General features: G+C 45.7%; 1 protein-coding gene across 5 annotated transcripts in view; it reads left to right on the top strand.

Annotated features, from left to right (window-relative positions):
- RAPGEF1 (Rap guanine nucleotide exchange factor 1) overlaps positions 1–24583 on the top strand; it is a 215100-nt gene that overhangs the window by 138043 nt on the left and 52474 nt on the right. The window contains exons 12-13 of one of the 5 annotated variants that reach the window (XM_068248872.1): positions 4403–4657; positions 11159–11251. The exons of 2 other annotated variants lie outside the window; for them this stretch is intronic. In XM_068248872.1, the coding sequence (XP_068104973.1) occupies positions 4403–4657; positions 11159–11251 (348 nt within the window). The remainder of the gene's footprint in view (positions 1–4402; positions 4658–11158; positions 11252–24583) is intronic. 2 more of the 5 variants (XM_068248875.1, XM_068248873.1) reach the window with 2 other exon arrangements.

Genomic DNA, 24583 nt, shown 5'->3' with positions numbered 1-24583 from the left:
ATGAATGTCAGTTAAACAAGGTGTGTATGATGATCTGCAGATCTCATAGACCATGAATGCAATTTGCAGGAACGGATCTTTTGCAGGAACAGATCTTTTGCAGATAATGATCTTTTGTGTCTGTACAGCATCTGTGTGTGCAGCATCTTGCACAGATTTCTGTCTGATGGGGAGTGCAGCTCCATAGAATAGACTGTGTAGAGTATGGCTCTCATACTACATGGAAGGGGGTAAGATCGGTCTGTGATCTTGCCTTTTCCAAAGACTATAGTCTGATGTGTGTATGAGCCTCAAGAGTGGAACCTGAACTCAGAACTTCCTCTCTGCTCTAAGGGCCCTTTTCCACTTGCAGTCGCTGGCGTTCACGCTGAACGCTAGCGACTGCTGAATCGCAAATGTAAAAAATTACCGGCGATTTCCCGACGTTTGTGGCCGCGATTTTGCTATGCACTGCATAGCAAAATCGCGTCAAATATCGCTCCGCGCCGCGATCGCGTTTCAGGCAAAAACGAATCGCGGTAGTGGAAATACCCTACCGCGATTCCTATGTTATTTAGCAAACCCTAGCGATTGTAAAATCGCTAGCGGTTTGCGATTTTGCGATTCCGCTAGCGCAAACGCGCTAATGGAAAAGGGCCCTAAAAGATACACAGCAGCATAATAACTTTTAAAGAAAATAATTTCTTTGTTACAGCTGATACAAATCCTGCTATAAATCTGCAGTGTATCTACTTCCTGCTTTCATGCAAGCAGACATAGGGTTAGCATCCTGTTTATCAATTAACTCTCTGCCGTGGAAGTCAGCTGACACATCTGAGAAATTAAATTACAACTTGTGCTTAGTCACGGATGAGGGGAATTAGAATTAGAAAACCTAAACTCTCTGAATACACACAGGGTGCATTTCTCTGTTTTCCTTCTGTCCTATGCAAGAGTTCAGGTCCACTCAGGGGGTACTTCAACATGTCATAGTCAATCTAAAGTTTTGAGATGAAAAAGATGATAAACCCTATATAAATTAACCTGAATGGGGTATTTATAGTTAGTTAAAACCATCAAGGAATGTTTTTTTAAATGTGTACACAATTATAAAGTACTCCTAAGAAATCTGTATGTGTCAAGGGGTACTTGAGATGACAGGGGGTACTTGTCCAATGCTGTCATTAATAAAGGGGTACATGCTGTAATACATTTAACGTGTAACCAAGGTGACATGAGAGAAACGTGTATGTACGGTACAAAACGTATTAATAACCAGGCTTTTTTTTACTTGTTTTATTTTGCTGCTTGAAAGAGTTAATTTCTAGGCATGGCTGTGACAGCTTCTGTCTTTTCAGTACCTTGTCGGGAATATAGTAAACCTCACTGATAAGCAGAGTACGGCCATAAAAGTTTTTCTGCCAGAATACAACTGTGGGCAGGGAGAGATAAAATACATGAGCTATAATAGGCTGCCACTGATTAGAGACCGTAAAACATTCAACCTATTCTTAAAGAGACTCTGTAACATCAAAAACCTCCCCTGGGGGGTACTCACCTCGGGTGGGGGAAGCCTCCGGATCCTAATGAGGCTTCCCACGTCGTCCTCTGTCCCACGGGGGTCTCGCTGCAGCCCTCCGAACAGCCGGCGACAGAGCCGACTGTAGATTCAATATTTACCTTTGCTGGCTCCAGCGGGGGCGCTGTGGCTGCTTTCGGCACGGAAATAGACGGAAATACCCGATCTCCGTCGGGTCAGCTCTACTGCGCAGGCGCCGGAAACTTGCGCCTGCGCAGTAGAGCAGACCCGACGGCGATCGGGTATTTCCGCCTACTTCGGAGCCGACAGCCGTCAGTGCGCCTGCGCAGGAGCCGGGAAGGTAAATATTGACGTCACCGCTGCACGGAGGGCTACAGCGAGACCCCCGAGGGACGCAGGACGGCGTGGGAAGCCTCATTAGGATCCGGAGGCTTCCCCCACCCGAGGTGAGTACCCCCCAAGGGTCGTTTTGTCGTTACAGTTCCTCTTTAAGAAACGCTGATCGAGAACACAAGAAATTCTGATAAAGGTGCTCAGTTTCTTTGGAAATTCAATCACCTAAGTGTATGAGAACTTTTGCAGAAACAAAATATCCACAACAAATGATAGGCAAGTTTGTTGTTTGACTTGACAGTCACACAAGGGATGTGATGACCAGAGGCGAAAGATATTAGATAAAAAAGGGGAACAAAGAGTCATAAATAGCATGGGACTGTTATCCTTCAAACGTTCTCAAGCTGTCTGGCTTGTTTCTGAATGGATTGCTGGAGGGGGTTTTGCGATCAGTGCTTTTGGTTGTAGCCAGACACTCACCTGTTGGTAACCAGACTCCCGCCCCTACAACACACACCAGTAAAAATAAGCCAGCTCGATCATCTTTCACACAAACACACTCTGCTAGGAAGGCTGTGCTGTTACTGCTGCCCGCTCTGGGCTGCGGAGCAGATGGAAAGGCGATTAATACAAGGAAGGGAGGAGGGAGATACAGCTGCATTCCAGCTTCCCACTGTGAGAGCACATAGCTGGCATTCCACAGGCAGACTGTGGCATGCAAGAATCTGAGGAAGGATGGATGGAGAGAGAAGGAAAGGAGGGGACGTGTGAAAGGAAGGAAACTGGGGGTGAGCGCACAAGGCAGGAAATAAAATCCTTTATTAACACAAGGAATAGAAAGAAAATACATTTAATGCCATCGGGGCGCAGAGCTAGTGTCTTGGCTATTTAACCTAAGAAGTCCTTTTCAATGGAAGCACCCAGTTACGTTACAGAGAAGCACTGGTATTTTGTGCAATGATCTAAAATAACATTATATAGGATAATGCACCATCTTCCGCAGTGCTGTACAAAGTATTTATTTATGTCACTTAGCTGTCCCTCAGAGAAGCTCACAGTCTGATCCCTACCGCAGTCATATGTCTAGGGGGAGGGAGCCAATTAACTTATCTGTATGTTTTCGGGATGTAGGAGGAAACCGGAGAGCCCAGAGGAAACACACGCAGACACAGGGAGAGCGTGCAAACTCCATGCATATAGTGCCATGGCTGGGATTTGCACTACAAGGCAAGAGTGCTATCCACTACGTCACTGAATTAAACCTAGAATCCCTCTCCTGATCCCCCTGCAAAGTACTGACTGTATTGACTTCCGAAAATGAGCCTGATTTCTGTCTGCTTTCTCCAATCTCTCAGGAAGCCTATTATCTATGTTCTAATTATTTCTGTTTTAACTATCCATCTGTATTTAATTAAAATGTTTCCTTTTTATCTGTATGCAGAGAGCTATATGGAAGTGTGCATATGTTGAAACCGAAGTGTGTGTCACAAAAATGGTTACATCCCCAGATTTTCTCCCTTTCTGCATCCCATGCTCTGCCTTTCTGATGCTAAATCAAGAAGACTTTTATATAGTTGTCCTAACTGTCAAATGATGCAGATGAAGAAGAAGAAGAGCGACACCGTGCAATGGACTCATAACAAGCGGGTCAAGGACTGCAATGATTTTCTGTGCGCCTGGCCATTGCATTTGCGGTGTGATGTTCTCCCCCAGTGCATTGCAACGCGCAAAATGTCATTCATATGACCTTGCTGCAGAGTGCACCAACAGGGTCCTATGCATAGCATTGCTCCTCCCCCCATGCCCCTCGCTGGCCCATGGCCAGTGACGCACTTTCTGCTGGACAGGAAGTAAATCACTGGGATTCCTGAGTTTTCTCCGTTGTATTGCCATTGTTCCGCACACGTGCTCCACCGCCAACATAGGTCAAATTTCTGCGTTGCCCATCGATTTTCATTTCTTCGGGCCATTGCCACGGAAGTCAGACGGTAACGTGGTGTTGACTTTGCGGTGGCTCAGCGGCCAATCGGGGACTTCCGCCGTAATGCCGGAAGTGTCCTAGGCCCCGATATCTTGCATTGTCGTTGCGTTACCCTGCAGTAAAATAGGGTAACGCAACGCACACTTGAAGGGCGAGTGTAAAAGGGGTCTCAATGAATGACGTCCTTCCACCTTGCAGAGGCAGCAGGCCGTGCCCAGTGTTTGGTTATATAGCTCTGCATGCAGCTGTAGTGTGGGGTGGAGAGGGTTATTGTAGAGTTCTGTGATTGTGAAATAATGTGTGGGGCATTGGCGTTCCATAAATAAGTACAATGGCTAATGTGTTCAGGTAATAACATTTTCTAGGTTGTATATGTAGCGTGTGACCAATAGGCATGTGCATCAGTTTCTCCATCCAGATGTAGTTGAATCAGGTGACACTTCCAGAGTGAATGAATTTCCGTTTGTGCTGATTACTAAACTGCTTTTACACTAATCTGCTTTTTCTTTTTGCCTCCTCTTTCTTCTCCTCCCCCCCCCCTTTTTTCTTCCCTGCCCGCCTCTCCCCAGTACAAATCTGTATTCCGCTCCTACTCCCAGGACTTTGCCCCGCACAGCCAGGCTCCGGCCCTCCCCATACTGAGCCCCGCCATCTTCTACTCTTCCCGATACCCTGTCCCGGATTCCATCCCCCCTCCTCCTGTGGTGCCTCCAGCTTCCCTCTGCCCTCCTTTACCCTCCTCTCAGGGCGGCAGTGCCTGCGGGACCCCTCCTGCCTGCCTACCTTTTGAGCCGCCTTTCCTCGGCTCCCTGCAGACATCAGCGGTGAGAATGGGGAGGGGGCTCGGCTGGATGGGGTCAGCGGGGACATTTGTGAATGGCAGTCCAGCTTCTTGTCCGTCTTCCATTCTCATCAAGCCTGCGCTGTGCCACTTGTGCTTTTCATCCGCTTTCCCCCGTGCTGTCTGTCAGTGTGCCTAGCGTGCTCATTGTACTCATACAATAACCATGCACAATACAAGAATGAGTCCATTAGCATCACCAGTCTCTTTCCTGAGTCCAGGTCAATGTCATTGTCTGCTTTTACCACAAATCTTTTCAGTCAGGAGCTCGTCTGGCTCATGACGAAGGCTGAAGGATTGTTGGTGGCCTCCTGAAACCTATTATGTTTATTAATTGCTAAATGAAATGTTAGCCCACCGTGCTGCCTCTTTCATCTCTCTTCTCTTGGGAATGAATACTTTTGTAATTTTGAGAACAATTTTGTGAAAGTTGTATAGGGCTTCACTGCGGGCAGATGATGCTGGACCGTACTGTGTAGACAAGATGTATGGGGCCTCACCTTGGGCGGGTTGTATGGGGCCTCACCTTGGGCGGCTTGTTATGGGGGCCTCACCTTGGGCGGGTTGTATGGGGCCTCACCTTGGGCGGGTTGTATGGGGCCTCACCTTGGGCGGGTTGTATGGGGCCTCACCTTGGGCGGGTTGCATGGGGCCTCACCTTGGGCGGGTTGCATGGGGCCTCACCTTGGGCGGGTTGCATGGGGCCTCACCTTGGGCGGGTTGCATGGGGCCTCACCTTGGGCGGGTTGCATGGGGCCTCACCTTGGGCGGGTTGCATGGGGCCTCACCTTGGGCGGGTTGCATGGGGCCTCACCTTGGGCGGGTTGCATGGGGCCTCACCTTGGGCGGGTTGCATGGGGCCTCACCTTGGGCGGGTTGTATGGGGCCTCACCCTGGGCTGGTTGTATAAAATTTCCATTGGTCCACCATGAACCAGTGAGAATCCTCTCTGTTGGGGATGATTCCCATTGGTCTTTTGCAAACCAATGGGCATCCCCATGTTTCTGCCCAACACCGATCTGTTTACCACTTTAGGAACAGAGTAGAGGAGTCAGCAGCAGCGGAACCGAGGTGCACGTGAGTACCAAACACGCTGATCAAAGCAAACAGAGCAGATGCTGCAGCCAGCCTAGTTGTGAGCAGGTTATCTAGTGTCTTACTGTGTGATGGGCATGGGGCATCATTGTGTGCAAGTAATATTGTACCTCATTGTGAGCAGGTTGTTGGACCTGTCTGTGAAGGTCATATAAAGTTTCATTGTGTGGTGTCACATTGCTGTGTTAAAGTCTTTGAGTGCTTCACAGGTAGTAGGACTTGTATAGCCATACATTAAACAGGATTTACATGGCCTCAGAGTGGCCAAGTCATGAAAAATTGTATGAGAATTTGTGTGTGGGTTGTGTGGACCTCAAGTGGATGATGATTGCTTAGGAACCTTGCTGTGTACTTGTGTAGGGCCTCCCTAAATTGTAGGCCTTACAGGGCCATACTGGGGGGAGGGGGGGGGATGTTCTGTGTTTTGATGGCCCTCATTTTGTATGCGTTGTTCAGGACCTCATGGTGGGCTGGTCATGTAGGGACATCACTGTGTATAATATTAGTGTAAATCCACAGAATAATTTTAACTACTTAAAATAGCTGGTACATTGTCTCTTAACATTCACTATAGGAACAGCATAGTAAAAAAAAAAAAACACAAACACACGCACACACTTCTTCTCAAAACCTGAAGGAAAATTCCAGTCTTCTCCTTCTTTTTGTTTTTCTTGATCCACTATGGTTAGAGTTACAACAACTTTAAAGTTTGTTTTTCTCTCCAAGCTTTGATTTGGTGGGGTCCCTTCACTTCCTACTTTAGTGATAGGACTTTACAAAATAGGAAGTGAAGGGAAATCGCTGCAACAGGGGCACAGACAGCAATATAAAATGTCCCATTTGTGACATAAAGGTTCTAAAATGTAGTTGCAAATCTCTGAGATGTTCTCAATGGAAGCTTCCTGTGTCGGCTGTCTCAACAACCTCCTTTTGTTGCATACAATAGAACAGTAAGGAATTACATCCACAAATATGTCAGTCAACATTCTACAGCTCTCCAAATATCTCTTGTGGGGAAATCATTGGTGATCCAAACAATGTGAACTGCTGTTAACTTGGGATTTGCCTCCATAACCTCATATATTATTATTATTTATGTAGAACTGGCATCTCCCGCACCGCTTTAGAGTATATAATCTTGTCATTGGGTATCTCTCAGAAGGGCTCACAATCTAATCCCTACCAAAGTCATATGTCCATCGTAGCCTAGGGCCAGTTTGGGAGGAACTGGTTATTGGAAATAATGCAAGCGCTGGTGTAAGCCAACAAATCGCAGTATTCATCAGCCAGAGGAATCTAATCCACAATGGCAAATCATCATAGGTTAATGTTCCTCAGTGCTATCACTTTAAATCCCAGCCTGCAGACACCCAGTGCACAAAAATGGGAACAAGTGATCATCACCATAAAAACAAATAAAATTGTTTGTCCATGCACACTGGACCCTGTTGCATAAAACCGCTTTGATAATATTGCTATAATCGCCAATTTGGCATTGCAATAATTGAGCCAATAAAGTGCTCAATGCTCTGTATGTCACAGTAAGTAAATTCAAATAGTGCCCATTCTCCTTCCCGACCAGGTTTCAGCTTTCCCCTGATGACAGCGGAAGGCCAAAACCAGGTCGGGAAGGAGAACGGGCACTATTTGAATTTACTTACTTGTGACATATAGAGCATTGAGCGGTTTTAGTTTGGGGGTTAGGCTGTGTGCCAGGTGTACAGACAGGTATAGATGATGTGGCAGTCCCAGTACTTGTCAACATGGGCTAGACCCAACTGGATTAGGGATGCAACAGTGGGCACCATTGGTGAACGGCCTGATGACCGTTTTGCAATCTAGCTTCCTCTGAGGCCGATGAGGGGGCACACTGCAAGCACGAGAAGTACCACACTGCTCACTTACAGCTGACAATAATGCATTGCGCGGTTTGTGAACTGGACATAATGCTGAACAGCAAACCTGATTCTTTGCCTCCCGATCGATAAACAGTCACCAGTGCTAGACTGTTTCTTCCTTCTTGTCATTATGATTGCAGTTTGCATGTAGCACTCACAGCAAGATTTCTATTTTTTTTTTTAAAGCGATTATAAAGCCACCTAAAAAATAGATACCTATGGAAAGGGAATGCTCTGGATCCCATAGAGTCTTCCCAGTACTCTCTCCATACCTTCAGTCCACCCCTGCCCCCCATTGAAATTCCACGCCTTTGGGACTCCAAAGAAGGTTTTGGAAGCACTTGCATCCCCACGTCGTTCCAAGGACCTGCGCATCCTACATTCTTCTGAAGAGGAGCCTGAACCTGCTCATCTTCAGAAGTGTGTAGGGAAGCGAGTTTTTCAAAGGCTTCACAAGAATTCAAGGTTCATCCAAAGCCTTCACAAATTGGTCGAATTACTTCAACGGGGTGGGGGTGGACAACGGTGGACCAAGGGCATGGGGAGAGGACCGGAAAGGACCTATGGAATCCAGATACTTCCCTCTACATAGGTATTTTTTTTGGTTGCTTCAGTTTTAATTTAAATAGATCCATGACCGCCTGATTTGGCTGATTCAGAAAACATAAAAATTTGGTTTGTTGGATCACATATGATAAACTACACTGGAGAAACTTGGAGATGTCTTCAGATACCTTAATAGTGGAACTATGCTTTTAGGTCTCATTCCCACTGGCTAAAAATGCATTTTCTGTAGTAGCGTGCAGTTGCAGATCCGCAACTTCTGCAAGCATTTTTGAGGAAAACTGCCTGGGTTAAGGAGCCCTTAAAGCGGACCCAAACCAAACATTTTTTTAATTCAAAATATTTAGTTGCACCACTCTGACACATACAAATATAAATAAACACTCCTTCAAGCCTATGAGCATCGGCCATCCAATCTGATCGTTGCAATCAATAGGAAAACGATCATTTGGTCCCACCAACAAAGGAAAAATAATCCATCTGATCACACTAAAAGAACGGTTCTGAAATTCGGATCGACTGAACCATTTGTAGACGGTCATTTGTCGTCGATCATCACCACTAAAGGTTCTCCATCGGTTCCCCAAAGGTTTACCCATGGCGGTTCTGGAGTTTTTCTGTACATCTACGCATAATCTCTTGCACCGTTCATTCTAGGTTGAGAACATACACTATGTGGTAGATTGCCGACAGAGTATGTGTTCGAAAATATTTCTGCTTTGGCTCAAATATTTTCGCTTCTCATCAAATCCCGAGACTCTTCCATATCTATATTTCTATATTGGTGAAAATGTTTAACTGCATTGTGGTAAATGTAAATTTCTTATTTGCATTTGGAAGACTTTTCTTTTTGCACAGGTATTAAAGTCCAGAATTCGGGCACCGTTTTTTAATATATGCATTTAATAAACATTGTTTTATATGAATTACCGTATTTTCCGGACTATAAGACGCACTTTTTCTCCCCCAAAAGATGGAAGAAAAAGTCCCTGCGTCTTATAGTCCGAATACAGGGAATCCCCGACCTACAGATCACCCGCCGAGAGGAACCGCCGACCCGCCGCAACCTCGGGGATTCCCTGTATTCACTGTGTCCTGCCGTCAGCCTGTAGGAAGGAATCAGCGGCAGCCGCTATCACTCACCTAATCCAAAGAGTGCCTGCGGCGATCAGCTGCTGTTCCCTCCTTGTCGCTGGTCTTCTCCGGGTCCCCGATGTCCTCCTCGCCCCCGCACTGCAATAAGAAATCATCGGCGGTAGCTGCAGGCATCACTCACCTCATCCGGCGGCGATCTGCTGATGTTCCCTCCTTGCCGCTGGACTTCTCCGGGTCCCCGATGTCCTCCTCGCCCCCCGCACTGCAAAAAGAAATCAGCGGCGTTAGCCGCAGGCATCACTCATTTCATCCAGCGGCGATCGGCTGCTTCTGCCTCTTTCACTCCTTCTCCTTAGCGGCAGCACTTCCTGGTCAGACGCGACCAGCCGCTAAGGACAAGGAGTGAAAGAGGCAGAAGCAGCCGATCGACGTTTGAGGAAATGAGTGATGCCTGCGGCTACCACCGCTGATTTCTTTTTTGCAGTGCGGGGGCGAGGAGGACATCGGGGACCCGGAGAAGACCAGCGGCAAGGAGGGAACAGCAGCCGATCGCCGCCGGATGAGGTGAGTGATGCCTGCGGCTACCACCGCTGATTTCTTTTTTGCAGTGCGGGGGCGAGGAGGACATCGGGGACCCGGAGAAGACCAGCGGCAAGGAGGGAACAGCAGCTGATCGCCGCAGGCACTCTTTGGATTAGGTGAGTGATAGCGGCTGCCGCTGATTCCTTCCTACAGGCTGATGGCAGGACACAGGGGCATGGGAGCAAAACACAAAGAGGGGCCACCTGGAGCCAGACAAAGAAGGGGATTGGAGGCAGACACAGGATGGGCAGTGGGCAAACAAAGGTGGACAGGTGGCAGGCTCAGGTGGACAGGGGGAAAACCCGGACAGGTGGCAGGCTCAGGTGGACAGGGGGCAGGCACAGGGTGACAGGGAGCAAACACAGATGGACAGGAGGCAGGCACAGGGGGCAAACACAGATGGACAGGAGGCAGGCACAGGGGGCAAACACAGATGGACAGGAGGCAGGCATAGGAGGTAGACAGATGTCAGCCACAGGGGGACAGTAGGCAGACTTAGAAAGGTACAGTTGACAGACACAGGGGGACAGGAGGCAGACAGGTGACAGACACAGGGGGACAGGAGCCAGACACAGAGAAGGAAAGGTGACAAACTCAGGGTAACTGGAGGCAGACACAAAGGGAGAGAGGAGAGGACACAGAGGACAGGAGGAGAACACAAAGAGGGACAAGAGGAGGACACCATGGGGGTTACAGGAGGAGATTGGGGGGAGAACATCTATAAGACACCCCTGCACCATAGGCGCACCAGGTTTAGTATATATATTTTTTCCTGGGTTTTTGCCCTCTAAACCTAGGTGCGTCTTATAGTCCGGAGCGTCTTATAGTCCGAAAAATACGGTATGTGTAAAAAATTTTGTAAAATGAAAAAGAAGGAAATACTTGCTCCGATTTTCCTCCTTTATAATATCCAGTTGTCTGCTGGCTCCTCCCATTTCCTCTTCTCAGTCTGTTTTGATTCGTCAGTAAGGGGGAGGGGGCGTGGCTTCAGTGGACAGACCATCCTTTTCCTCCCTTTCACGGCCACGTGACTAAAGGAGGCGTGTTGTTGATTTTGTGTGAACACACAGCTGTCAGTTGTTGAGGATCTTTGTTTTGTTACAAAAAATGCATAGTTCATTTAAAATGTGTAAAATGCGTATAAAAGGCGGTGCCTCAACTGAGGCTTTTAAAAATGACCTCACTTCTTCTCAAGCAGTGTAATAGATCCAATGCAAACCATTCCCTCCCCCTGTCTCTTCCCGACTTAGAATGAAAATGCCAATGAGGAGGCGGGCGATGGGGAATACGTCAACCTGTATTCCTCCGGGCCAGGCAACGGAGCTCCCCTGCCCTCTGAAGGTGTAAGTAAAGACGCAGCTGGGGCGAAAGGGGATGAAAAGGCAAACCCCACCCCCTGCATGCCCAGCATTATGGAACGCATGCCCCCTCTGTCCTCCCTGCTGCGCCAGACCACTGCACCGCATGACCACCATGTAAAACCAGTACCATCCCCCTCTTCTCTGACTCCTCCCCCCACCTTTACCCAACACTAACCTTTCAGTCCAGGATTACGATACCCATGCACCTCTTGAAATTAACGTTTTGCGCATGACTTTACCCATAATCCGTTTACCACGTAAGAACTACACCATAATTCCATCTGTGCCATGATATTAACCAAACAGTGTATTCCTGTGTGTTTTACTCATGTGCCCGAAGGTAATATTTCTATTTGCAGTGCTTTAGACAACATACTGAGCCCCAGGATTTTTTTTATGAACCTCCCCATAAGGGAAGTCCATAATGGAGGGTGTGCATGCTGGGAGATGTTGTCTGCGGATGCGAGAACATCTCTGTACTCGCATCCGCGGACTACATCTTCCAGCATGCATTGTGGCGTGTGAGATACACTGCAGAGAAACTACACAATTAAGCAGATGCGGTACATGCAAGAGAAGATGGCGCATCCCATACGTCCGGGGGCCAGAGGAGCAGCACCCGTAGGTAAGTAGTGAGGCTTGCCCTAACGGCATTCTCCATTATGAACCTTACTTAGGAGGAGGTTTATTTCTTATTTATTTTTTTCAAATCCTGGTGCTCAGTTCCCTTTGCATGATGTAGGTGGTAATTTATTTTTGTTAAGTGCCCTTATTGGAAAATGTTATTTTTTGCAACATAAAAAAAAAACTCTGATCTCCATGGTGATGTACTGCAGGCTCTTCACTACCCTCTTCCTATAGGCTTTCCAAACCCCTACAAGGAGGTGGCCCAAAGCAAGGCAGGTCTGACTACGGGCCTATCAAAACCATGTCTCTCTTGTAGGTATGCTGAAACTCTGTAGTAGAGAGGCGTGGCTTCAGTGTCCAGTACAGGCAAACCTGCCCAATCTGCTGCTGTGTTGGTTTGAGGGGCGTAGCCCTATCTGCAAGGAGGGGCTAGTGATCAGCCTACCGGATGACACAGATAAGATCAGCAAAGTGCATTCAGTAACCCCAACCTTGAACTGAGGTCTAAATGAGTTTAGCATTTGTAAGCCAAAGATGTGGTTAAAACAAAGACTGCAGTGATTTTTTTTTTCTTATTTTCTATTAGTTTTAGGGCTAAAATGTATTTTTCAAATTGGAAAATATAAAATATCTCAGTGAAAATGTTAACATTTGTTTAGAGCTCTGCTGATTTGACGGGCAAGTATTGTAAGTACAGAAAGGCCTTGTTTTGCTGCCATATAGTAGGGATAGTAAATGAGCTGCAAATAATTGAGGTGATGCAGGATTATGCCATGAGCCATTTACATCCTGCAGAGCTGAAATACGATTTATCCACTTTCAACCTGCAAGATTGTGTGCACAGAATTTGCATAATCCTGCATCAACTTGGAATTATTTGCATCTTATTCATTATCCCTACTGCTTCTAAAGATAGGAAATCTCTCCATGGAGGATACTTTGGACTATTTAAAACTAGCAGAAATATTATTCACTATTTATCATATCACATTTCTCTTAAGGCTGGTTTCACAGTGGGACGTTAAAGTCCCACGTTACAGCAGCCAGTAATGCAGCCTAACTCAAAGCACTGTAAAATCAATGTGCTGTTCACAGTGCATATGTTGCGTTACATAGTAACGCAGCACGTTTAAACAAAGTGCTGCATGCTGTACTTTATACTCGGCTAAGCCATGTTAGACTGTTTGCACATGCTCAGTAATGTTGGAGGAGGAGGTCTCCCCTCATTCTCCACGCCAGCCACATGGCTAATATTCACTGCACTATGGTGACTCGTGGTGGGACTGTAGTGTTGTCCGGATCATGAACAAATCGTTCATTTGATCCCTATCTTTTTTTGTGAGTCGAATCATCCGGATCATCGCAATGAAAGATTCGGTTCACAGTGGATGTCTGTCTGGAAGAAACAGGAACATACAGAATGTACAGTGCAGGGAAAGTCCTGTCCTGCTAGTCATTTCACCCAGTCTGCTTCCCTAGTAAAATGATTTAAATGATTCGGTTCAAAGATCCGGATCTTTTCAATGATCCGATTCAAATGATCCGAATCCTTAAAAAGATCCGGACTTCCTATCACTAACCCGGCTGCTTTGAGAGCTGCATAACGCAGCTCAATCTGATGTCCAACTTCAACACCACCATGCGTTACGTTAGGGGCACGTTATGCGTCCATAATGTCCCCTAAAACGCAACGTCTTGGTGGGAAAGTAGCCTAAACAGTGAACACTAAAAACATCAAGATAGGTAAGCTAAAATTTATTTTTTTTCAACTGTGCAGAGTGCTCTCACCCGCGGCTGTGTGCTGTAGGATGTGCGCAGCTCGGCCAGCGCAGACACAGTGATGCCCCAACCCAGGTGACCGAGGGAGGGTGCTGGAGGGCATTTAGAGGCAGTGGAGGGGCAGAGTGGAGAACAGGGGGGAGAGCGGTGAGTATCAGGACAGCTCACCATACATGCCTGCACCCCCGTTTCTCATATTGATTTTGGCTCTGGTATCCTTTAAGAGAGCAGTAGCTATCTTGGGTGCGCTCAGTAGGCATTTAGAAAACATGCCCAGAACATACTCTAGCTCTTGTTTACTCAAATATCCCAAGTCACAAAGGGACAAGTAGAGCTTTCTTACCACTCCTCACCTTTGTTTCAACTGAGCATGCCTAATATGACTAAATGAATTCTGGACGTCTATGAAAAACACATCTTCAGTCTCACATTGGCATGTTGTCAGCTAGCCTTAGATATGTACTAGTATGGGGGAGGGATGTCTCCGCTTGAGAGCAGGAAGGAGTCTGCTGGCATTAAAAATGAGCAGCAGCAAACGAGTCCGCAAGTGAGTACTCTATTACCAAATGCCGTCACAGATTTTGGGAGGCAAAAGACACAGAATTGTCTTATGCTTGCTTTCGCTACCCACCCCGCAACCCAATTAGAATCAATACGCAGTGTTCTCCCCAGAAATTTTTTTCAGCTGGGCGGCATGAAAAAGTAGCTGGGTGGGGTGAGACGGGGAATGCAGGGCCAGTGCAGCTCTGCTTACAGCATAGGAGGAGGAAGTGATGAGAGCTGGGTGCTCACCAAAATTAGAGCCTGAGGAGAACTCTGAATACAAGTACCCAAACTTGGCCCGCATTTCACATAACCTGCGGGTAACGACCGATACCCGGATGCATTGCAGGCCTCTACTGTGGTTGATAGTGGGCTGAACGAATCCTTTGTTTGCAAGGAAATTCAGCAAAATCTACATATATAGACTCATTTTGTGAGATCATCTAAATATGGTCTCCCTAATATTGTGAAAATCAACAGTAAATTTTAACCATCCTGCATGCATCAAGAAACGTGCAAGATGAGTTTTTTCTCCATCAAATAAGAAAACCAGCTGCTTTGAAGAATTCCGAAGAATGCTCTCTCCGACCCCAGCATGCTATCATCCATCTTCACATCAAAAAGACCCAACATTCGAATAGAAACTGGCTCATCTACCCTCAAGCATTACGAGGCTTACAGATTTCATGGGGGAAGCTAGGACACCTTATAATTGTATGGTCCAGTATAGGATGGCTAACTCTAATAATCATTCAGACTCGGGGGTCTTTCTGTTTTAGAAGAGACCATTAAGGAAAGTAAAATGCTAAATTTGGAGACGGGAGAATTGTGAAAGATGCCATCTACGTCCTACTGTAACAACCATCAATGGGTGTGAGCATTATCCACTTCCCATACATATTGTGCCATTTTTATTAACCTATACTGTGATGATTCACCATGTAAACATATACTTTTGGCTATGTAGCAACATTTATGACACTGTAGTCACAACGATATTGTAGGTATGAAGACCACGTTAATCATCTCCACATATGGTACACTGACCTTTTGTCTACTTCAGGTCAGGACAACAACAACAAACATTTGTAAAGCACTTTTCCCCCGCAGGACCCAAAGTGCATAACATAATGGTGCTCAGAGCAAAGTATTTCTTTAGAACTGAAGAATCACAAGAATCCATGATGAAATGTCTTCTGGATAGAACACAAGGATGAGTCCAGTTGAATCGGGGTTGTTTTTTAACTTGATACGATTCTTGCACATTTTATTGTTGCTGTTCTTTCTTGCATTATTCATTTGACATGCTACAGTATATCAAGAATCTGGGAATCGAGGATTGGTTACCAAAGTTTTCATTGAGAGCTGACTGATTAGTCCTTCAGAGATAGATTTATCTTCCATGTTGGGTTTGCTCAGACCTGCAGTAGATTTGTCTATCCTTGAAGATGGGAGATATGGCAGATTGGACACTATAAAAGGAGAATTCCCAGAAGTAGAATAAGAACGAACATTCTATGGTGCCATCCATACTACCACAACCTTCTAAACGTCTCAGTACCACTCTACTCAAACAGTACTTAAAGAGGTATGAAACTCAGCATTTACTCTTTGTTCTAAAAGATTTGCAGCATAAAATCTATTACCACAAAAAAATTTTGTAGCAGAACAGCATTCAAACAGTTAAACACAGCACTTAGAATTTTAGTGGAAAGCTCTTTACTTCTGGCATCTTCTGGCCGCACCTGAAAAGGTGATATACATTCCTTTCTCATATACATTTAGTATACAGTCAGCAGCGTGCTAAAACTGACTGCACACATTCTAGAACCAGAGAGAGTGAGAAACTAGGTAGATTTTAATATATAAATACAGCAGCAATGCAATAAAGTGCAATGGCAGCTTTCAGAGCAGATAAACTGTACTTTGGGAACTTGTATTTTGTAAACCGACAATATTACTTGTGGACAAAAGCAAATATGGTAACTGTATCGGTAATAAAAAGTAGGAAAACTTACCGTAATTTAATTGAATGTTATGTCAGAGTTTTATCCCACTTTAAGTAGATATCGAGCAGAGAAAATAAGCAAGGCAAATCTGTACACCTACAAATATTGGCAGAGAATGATGAAAGGAATGTCTTCTGCTGATCTTCTGCACATGCAGGAACACCTGCTTTGTATTGTCAATAAAATTAAATAATTAAGAGGTCTGTAATTGGCTCCACAGCCTTGTGCAGAACAACATAGCTCCAGGCTGTGATTTCCGTAAGCCTGTTTTGCTTATTAAAATGAAGTTGAAAGACTAAAAAAAGTAAACGCATAAAAAATATGCCTGTAACAGACTTGCAAAGATTGCAGGAAGCATAGACACTCACACATAAATATCAAGATATGTAGATTCAAACTGGCAATACCTAGATCCAAAAACTTAGATCCAAAAAAACATGTTTTTAAAGAGAAAATATTAATGGCACCCCAAAATTGTGCACAGTCCCAAAGCTAAATAGAGCCTGTGTTGCTCTTTCATTTTTCTTACTGTAAGGTTTAAGCAACCAGGGCTCCAAATTATAGTTTTCTTTTAGTTGGAATAGCATAACTTTCACTGACAACTAATTAGAGGTTGTAAACCACCTGTGTGGCTAAGAAAAACACTTGTGATAGTCAGGAACAGAAAACAAGATTAGAATGAGTATGTATGGGAACTGAATAAACCTCATTTACCTGAGGCTGTCAAAACTTTCAACCTACACTTTTAACCTTTAAAGCAAAAATAAAATAATGGGATTTTTGAAAAGTCTTATTTAGGACTGTAGAGAGCACTGAGTCTCATTTGCTGCAAAACACATGCATTAATGACACCATGCATATTTTCAGAGTGGCTAGGTTTACAATAGGTATACCAATGAATACATTTTATCAGTATGATTACACTGTGGTCCTGGCCTTTGGTTTTTTTTCCTCCTTTTTCTTGAGTAAATTAATTCCTCTTTGGCCTTGGTTAATAGAGCTAGCTTCCGACATTGCGCTAGGGCAGTGATGGCTAACCTTGGCACTCCAGCTGTGACAAAACTACAAATCCCATCATGCCTCTGCCTCCCTGAGTTATTAGCTGTCAGCGTATTGCAATGCCTCATGGGACTTGTAGTTCCACCACAGCTGGAGTGCCAAGGTAAGCCATCACTACTCTAGGATATTACACAAGAAGGCTTCTGAGATACTGTACTTTGCAGAGCTGGAGATTACCTCTGGCTACAATGACCACGATGTCAGTTCCTCTATCCACAAGTCATTCATGAAACCGTTTAACTAGAATTTTTCAAGAAAAGGAAGTTCAAAAATAGAACTCCTACAGATGGAAGAAGAATGTCCGGATTCAATGCTCAGTTTCTCAACCAAGTAGTGAGACGTAGAAGACAACTTCTCTTTCTGAAGGCTGAAATCGATCTACATAGCAAACCTATAAAATTCACTGGGTATCAATTGGATCTGCAAATGTCCGATACTGTTTTAGTTCAAGCTGAAGATATATTGTCCCTTTTCCTGTCCCTGTCACCCATGGCTCTGCTATCAACTGGATATCCTGTTCCCCCGTCTGAAGGGCATCCTCCATATGCTTCTTTGAAGTCTTCTCTAGGGTGTCAGCGGTACTTGTCAGGAGGTCTTTCTGGACATCTGTGTGAGATTCTTCCAGGTGCTTTCGTTTTTTCTCAAATTCTGAAAAAACATATAGGTAGCTACCTGAAAATTGACATGATGGGATAGACCTGTATTTACAGTCCCAACCCTACTTCGAAACTAGGTTGTTTCTTTTTTTTTCTCACAGTAAGTGCTAATAATTAAGGGGTCTAAATTACAGTTTCTCTACAGTGGACTATAGCATAAAGCCTTGTGTACATGGTAGATGGTTCTCTGCCAGGGTGGCTGGGCGGGGCCTACTCTGCATCGGCGGACAATTAGTTTGGCTTATTGTCTCAGCCCAGCACAGGCTATGGACATTGCTCTCCTACTCGCCCTGCCCACTCTGTCGGGTTTTGTGCCATCGGCCCTGCTCTCACCTGCATAGCAACATCACTAACCTGGAAGCTAGTGGCGTGTCTGTACAACATTGGGCCCTGAACTGTAAATCTATGGATCCTGTCCCAATCCCTGTGGGTGACAGAAATATTGTGTGTGTGCAAACCTTATCGTATACCAGAGCTAAAGCTCAGGTACAAAATTGCATACCTAAGAACAAGGAAGCTGCTGGATCTTCAGGCTTATTTCACTGCCATCTGGTCCCCTGTTGCTGAGGCTGAGTCCGCAATGAGTCCTCCAAAGATTACCAACAAGAGCTTAATCAGTAATTTGACCGAGGCCGCACCCCTCTTCAAGCACAAGCGAGTCCTGCCATGCTTGTGCAAAAAGAGAAGTGTAGCCCTGGTCACCTGGAGTTTCCGTGAGCGGCAGCAGGGGACCAGAGGACAATGGCGAACCTCATTAGGATCCAGAGGCTTCTGTCTCTTTGTGTAAGTGTGTTTCTGAACCCCAGGTTATCTTTGACAGACTTTCCAACCGTAGTTGTTGGGAAGTAATGTCAGATGTAGATGACTTTCATCTTCATTCTTTGGGGTTACATTCAAAGTCTCCTGTCTTAAACTAAACTTGCACTATGAGACTTGCAATCGATATCAAGCAAGATTTCTGCTGCATAGTGTACTGGGTAAGGACTCTGCCTCTGACACAGGAGCCCCGGGTTTGATTCTTGGCTCTGCCTGTTCAGTAAGCCAGCGCCTATTCAGTAGGAGACCTTGGGCTAGGTCACTAGGTGCTTTGAGTCAGCCAGGAGAAAAATGCAATATAAATGTTCTGTGTCTAAAATCTACTGTTGCAAGGTAGTAGTTGAACTAGGATTGACATCAGGAAGATATCGATTATTTGGTCCACCAAATTGTATTGTTTGTGCCTAGGTTTATTTATATGAGCGCTGTGCATGGTTTGCTGCGGTTTTCTGTTTTTGAAGCAGTTTTATTGAAAAATAAATAATTTTATTTCTATAGATTATTAAAAATAGTCTATTTTGTTTCAGCTCACATACTGAGCAGTGTCTGGAGAATTTGATTGTTTGGCAGAGCTGAGCCAGTTGTGTGCAGCTTGGAATAAGTAATGTCTTGTCTGAATTGATGTCTGTGAAAGTCAGCCCTTGATACACAGTAGCTTATGACAGGGAATTCGCTCTGCGTGGGGAATACTAATGAACTTGTCTCCAGCTGCAGACAGCTTGTCCATAGATCAGCAATTGAGAGTGGACAGCTGAGAGGCTGACCCAAGCACATCATGAAGGCTTTGACAAGGGTCTACGCTTCCACCACACCATCATTACTCTCTTTCCTGGTCTCTTCTAGTCTTTCGCTATGGATAGGAGCATATATACCCATATTCTTTTTCTTAAAGGACATCCAAGGCCAACAATGTGTAATGTTGTACATACTTTTGTTACTAATGAGATCCTTTGGCAGGCTGTGTCCTTTGTTCCTCCCCATTCCGACTAGTACAAATCAGGACCTTTGAACCAGAAGTAATGACCCTTGCGCAGTAGCCTCCCCATAGTTGGGCTCACTGTGCTGTCCATGCTACTGGCTGCGCTCCTTCAGCCTGGCATTCGCTCGTGACTATGGGGAGGCTACTGCGCATGAGCAGGGGCCATTACTTCTTGTTCAAAGGTCCTGGCTAGGACTAGTCAGGACCAGCCTGCCAAAACATGCCATTAGTAACAAAAGTATGTACTCAATTACATTTTTTTTTCTGGTCTTGCAAGTCTACGCCTGAGCAAGCAAATCTGGCCACAGATCCGAATGTTCATTCCAGTAGATCTAGACGTATGCCATCCACCATAGCCTTTCTGGGATTATATGGAAGATGAGAACAATTCTGTGAAAGAAGACCACATCATGCTGTTAGATTTCCAGACCTTTTCTTAATCCTGTTGGATATTGAGAAGGTTAAGTTTTATTTGCATCTGAAAATAGATTGGAAGTTTGAGAGAACAGAATAAGAGGATTTTACCCAATTCATGTGGTATCCTTCACAAAACGTGTCAGGATGATGATGGGCTCCTCAAAGCAAACCTGTGAGGTGTAGGGAAAGGAAAATGGAGGCTTACCTCGAGAGGAGGAAGCCTCAGGATCCACCAAGCCTTTCCAGAGCATGGACCTCTGAACACAGCCACGCTGCGCCTGCACAGTAGCATGGACCCACTCAGGCTTAAGCAAAAATAGCTGAGCAAGATCAGGTCCATGCTACTGTGAAGGACGGGCTATCTCTGCCTACGCCTGAGCAAGTCCATACTACTGTGCAAGAGGTGAGCCTTATTTTGGGAAGGGAACAGCGCTAGAATGGCCTGGTGGAGGACAACAGTGGAGGCCTCTGAAGGATCCAGAGATTTTACTCTCCCACGGTTGAGTACCCATTTGCGGCACTTTTTGTTTTGCACCCTGCAAGTACATTTCAACCACTTCAGCCTACAGGCCATTTTACCCTTCAAGAGACTCTGTAACATCAAAAACCTCCCCTGGGGGGTACTCACCTCGGGTGGGGAAAGCCTCCGGATCCTAATGAGGCTTCCAACGCCGTCCTCTGTCCCACGGGGGTCTTGCTGCAACCCTCCGAACAGCCGGCGACAGACTCGACTGTAGATTCAATATTTACCTTTGCTGGCTCCAGCGGGGGTGCTGTGGCTGCTTTCGGCTCGGAAATAGACGGAAATACCCGATCTCCGTCGGGTCTGCTCTACTGCGCAGGCGCCGGAAACTTGCGCCTGCGCAGTAGAGCAGACCCGACGGCGATCGGGTATTTCCGCCTACTTCGGAGCCGATAGCCGTGAGAGCGCCTGCGCAGGAGCCGGGAAGGTAAATATTGACGTCACCGCTGCACGGAGGGCTGCAGCGAGACCCCTGAGGGACGGAGGACGGCGTGAGAAGCCTCATTAGGATCCGGAGGCTTCCCCCACCCGAGGTGAGTACCCCCCAGGGGACGTTTTGACGTTACAGTTCCTCTTTAACCTCCTTAGCGGTAACCCCGTGCTAGACACGGGGTAAGCCGCCGGAGGGTGCCGCTCAGGCCCTGCTGGGCCGATTTAAATATTTTTTTTTTTTGCTGGACGCAGCTAGCACTTTGCTAGCTGCGCCAGCACCCCGATTGCCGCCGCCACGCGCCCGATCGCCGCTATCCGGTGCGGCGCGCGCCCCCAGACCCCGTGCGCTGCCTGGCCAATCAGTGCCAGGCAGCGCCGAGGGGTGGCCCGAGACTCCCAATGACGTCCCGACGTCAGTGACTTCATCCCGCCCCGTCGCCATGGCGACGGGGGAAGCCCTCCAGGAAATCCCGTTCTTTGAACAGGATTTCCTGATCGGAGATCGCCGAAGGCGATCGAAGCGGGCGGGGGGATGCCGCTGAGCAGCGGCTATCATGTAGCGAGCCCTCGGCTCGCTACATGATTTAAAAAAAAAAAAAAAATTAAAAACTGCTGCGCTTCCCCCTGGCGGTATTTTTCATACCGCCAAGGGGGTTAAAGGATACCCGAGGGGACATGGGATGCGATGAAAAAGACATGTATGTACAGTGCCTAGCACACAAATAACTATGCTGTGTTTTTTTTTTCTCTGCCTGAAAGAGTTAATCAGGTATGTAAGTGGCAGTTACTGTCTGAGTCAGGACTGGGTCAGAGTACAGTGTGAGACTCACTTATAAGAAATTACAACTATTAAACACTTTCCTAGCAGAGAACGGCTTCTGAGAAGCAAGCAAGAAAGAAATAAAAAGGGTCAATAGTTGATAGATTTTAGCTCTGGCATACTTCAAAGGATGCGTCATTGAGCAAAATAAAACAGTAAAAACTTAAAGTAGATTTAAATATAAAATAAAACTGTAGAATATCTTAAGTCCTTTTTAGGAGGAGGAGGATAGAATCATTTATTTCATTAGTTTATTTTTACCTCGGGTGTCCTTTAATGCTAAAAGCCATTCATTTGGCCATAACTTTATCACTGCTTCTCACACGTTAATGATCTATATCTTGGGTTGGTTTTTTTGCCACAATTTAAGGCTTTTTGTGGGCAATACTTGTTTTCAGTAGCATTTTATAGGCGCAAACCAGAAAAAATACACTTTCTCCAGTTCCATCCCCTATAGTTTTGAAATAGCAATGCTACTTTAAATAAAACACACCCATTTTATTTGCCCATTAGTCCTGGCTGTGACGCCGTCGATATGACATATGGAATGCGTCATGGAGGTACAAACGCCAGTTCTTCGCAAACCAACCAAACTGACAGTTTTTTGGTTTAAATACACTTTTTTTCCCCTTCGCCAAAGGGCTGGAGAAATCTTTTCATGGTCAGTTAATTAGCCTTCTGTGAAAAGATTCTCTACCAGCACAGGGACCCCCAACCAGGCAGAAAGAGGGAAATCCCACCACTGCCACCAATGTGACAATCCAGCCCCGCGATCCTGTCGAGATCTGCTCCCGTTAGCGTACGCAGGAAGTACGGGCGCAGACGGACAACGAGACCGGTTGCTGGATCGTCAGAGGTAAGAAGAAAAAGGGCGACAGAGCGAGCCAATCCCGTCTAATCTGCTCCCGTTAGCAGACGCAGGAAGTACGGTGAACAGACTGACAATAAAGATTGGTTGCGCAGCTGCCGACCATATGTAATGGGACAAACATCCACCAATCCCGTATTACTAGGCCACTGTTGCCATGCAGGTCTCATGCACTAGAGACTGCTGGAGGCAAATTCACTGTGTGCGTAGTAAACGGTTAAGATTGTTTGGAGGTGCCCATACATGTACAATTCTGATTGTATATACAATCGGTAAACTAAAAATATCGATTTCGCGCTGGAAATCGGGTAAATAAAGTAAACTGCCACCACTCTCTCAAGTTCAGGGAGGAAAGAGACTCCCGCTATCATAATACGGTAGCCAGCCCAATCACGTTCAACACGCTCAAGTCACCGTTCGGGGAATAGTCACTTCCGACGGCTTAAAGACTGTGAGCAATGTGACATTAAAGAAAGGTTACTGGGTCCCTATATGATGCAATCTCGAATTGTATTTATAATCAAGAAACGAAGTTATCGATTTCGCACAGGAAATCTGGTACTAGCTAACCCTAGAAGGAAGAAACGGTTATTTACAACCTAGCTAGCAAATCAACAATCATAAGCAAATCATAAAACAATGCGGTAGTATGACTGACTCTTCAGAGGGCAGATTCGTTATAGCAGCAATCAGATGACCAGAAAAGGCACACAACTGAACGATAAAATCGTTAGTTTATTTCTAAACTACATACACACAGCTTATTTTAGAACAGATTGATTGGACAGAGAGAAGAGAGGAAGAGAAACAGAATGTCTGATTATATACAGTTCAAATACCGTTATTGGTAGTCCATGCGGCAATCGCAAGTCTTTGGCGAAAGTCCCAAAATGGCGGTTGCCATGCGGCCAACAGGCCTTTGTTAGAAAGTTCAAAGATGGAGGTTGGCCCGTGTCCCTGCGGGCTGCCAGGATGTTACTAGGCATCAGATTGAAGGTAAAGGACGCTGGACTTTTGGGTCATGTCAGTTTTGTTCCTCACTGTAGGTGGGAGGAGTTATGACACATACAAGTCCAGCCTTGCAATTTGAATAGGGCAATGCCCCCTCTCATAGAAACAAGAATTTACCTGAATCATGATAATTGTGCTTATCTGCAAACCATACAAGTTGTGTTAAATCTAATAACATTTTTAGGTTTGTCAGAATTTATCCAGAACGTTGATACCAAACTTGGGGGGTTTAGGGTGAACGGTGACCCCAAAATGCATATCTCTGCTTTGGCAGGGCTTACCTTGAATTCAGAAACATCCAATCGTGTGGTTGGTTCCGAATTTCAGAATAAGCGGGTTCTTAAGGCCGTTGCCTATTTGGGAAGTCATCTTTATGATAAAAGATGGATTTCATATTTGTGAGGTCACAGATAGGTTTCCTACTAGTGACTGAGAAAGCCAGCTGTAGTCTCTAAGTGACTTCTGCAGGATGTTAGCAGAACTTCCTGTGGCTGCTCTTTTCATGTACGGAGCTGAGGAGCCACCAAGTCTGGGTTAGGCAGTGGAGGTGTGAGATTTCCCTCTTTCTGCCTGGTTGGGGTCCCTGTGCTGGTAGAGAATCTTTTCACAAGAGGCTAATTAACTGACCATGAAAAGATTTCAAATGCAGTCAGAAAAAAAGGGATTGCTGCGTGCACCTTCCGTCAAGGGAATGATTTATTATCATCAATAGTGACAGCCGCTGCTTGAAAATACAGACATCCAAAACACTGTGCGTATAACAAAACAGTTCAAC

This window comes from Hyperolius riggenbachi, chromosome 8 (genome assembly GCF_040937935.1).
Source record: "Hyperolius riggenbachi isolate aHypRig1 chromosome 8, aHypRig1.pri, whole genome shotgun sequence".
Taxonomy (NCBI): domain Eukaryota; kingdom Metazoa; phylum Chordata; class Amphibia; order Anura; family Hyperoliidae; genus Hyperolius; species Hyperolius riggenbachi.
The sequence above is the reverse complement of the archived record's forward strand: the minus strand, read 5'-3'. Positions and strand labels throughout refer to the sequence as shown.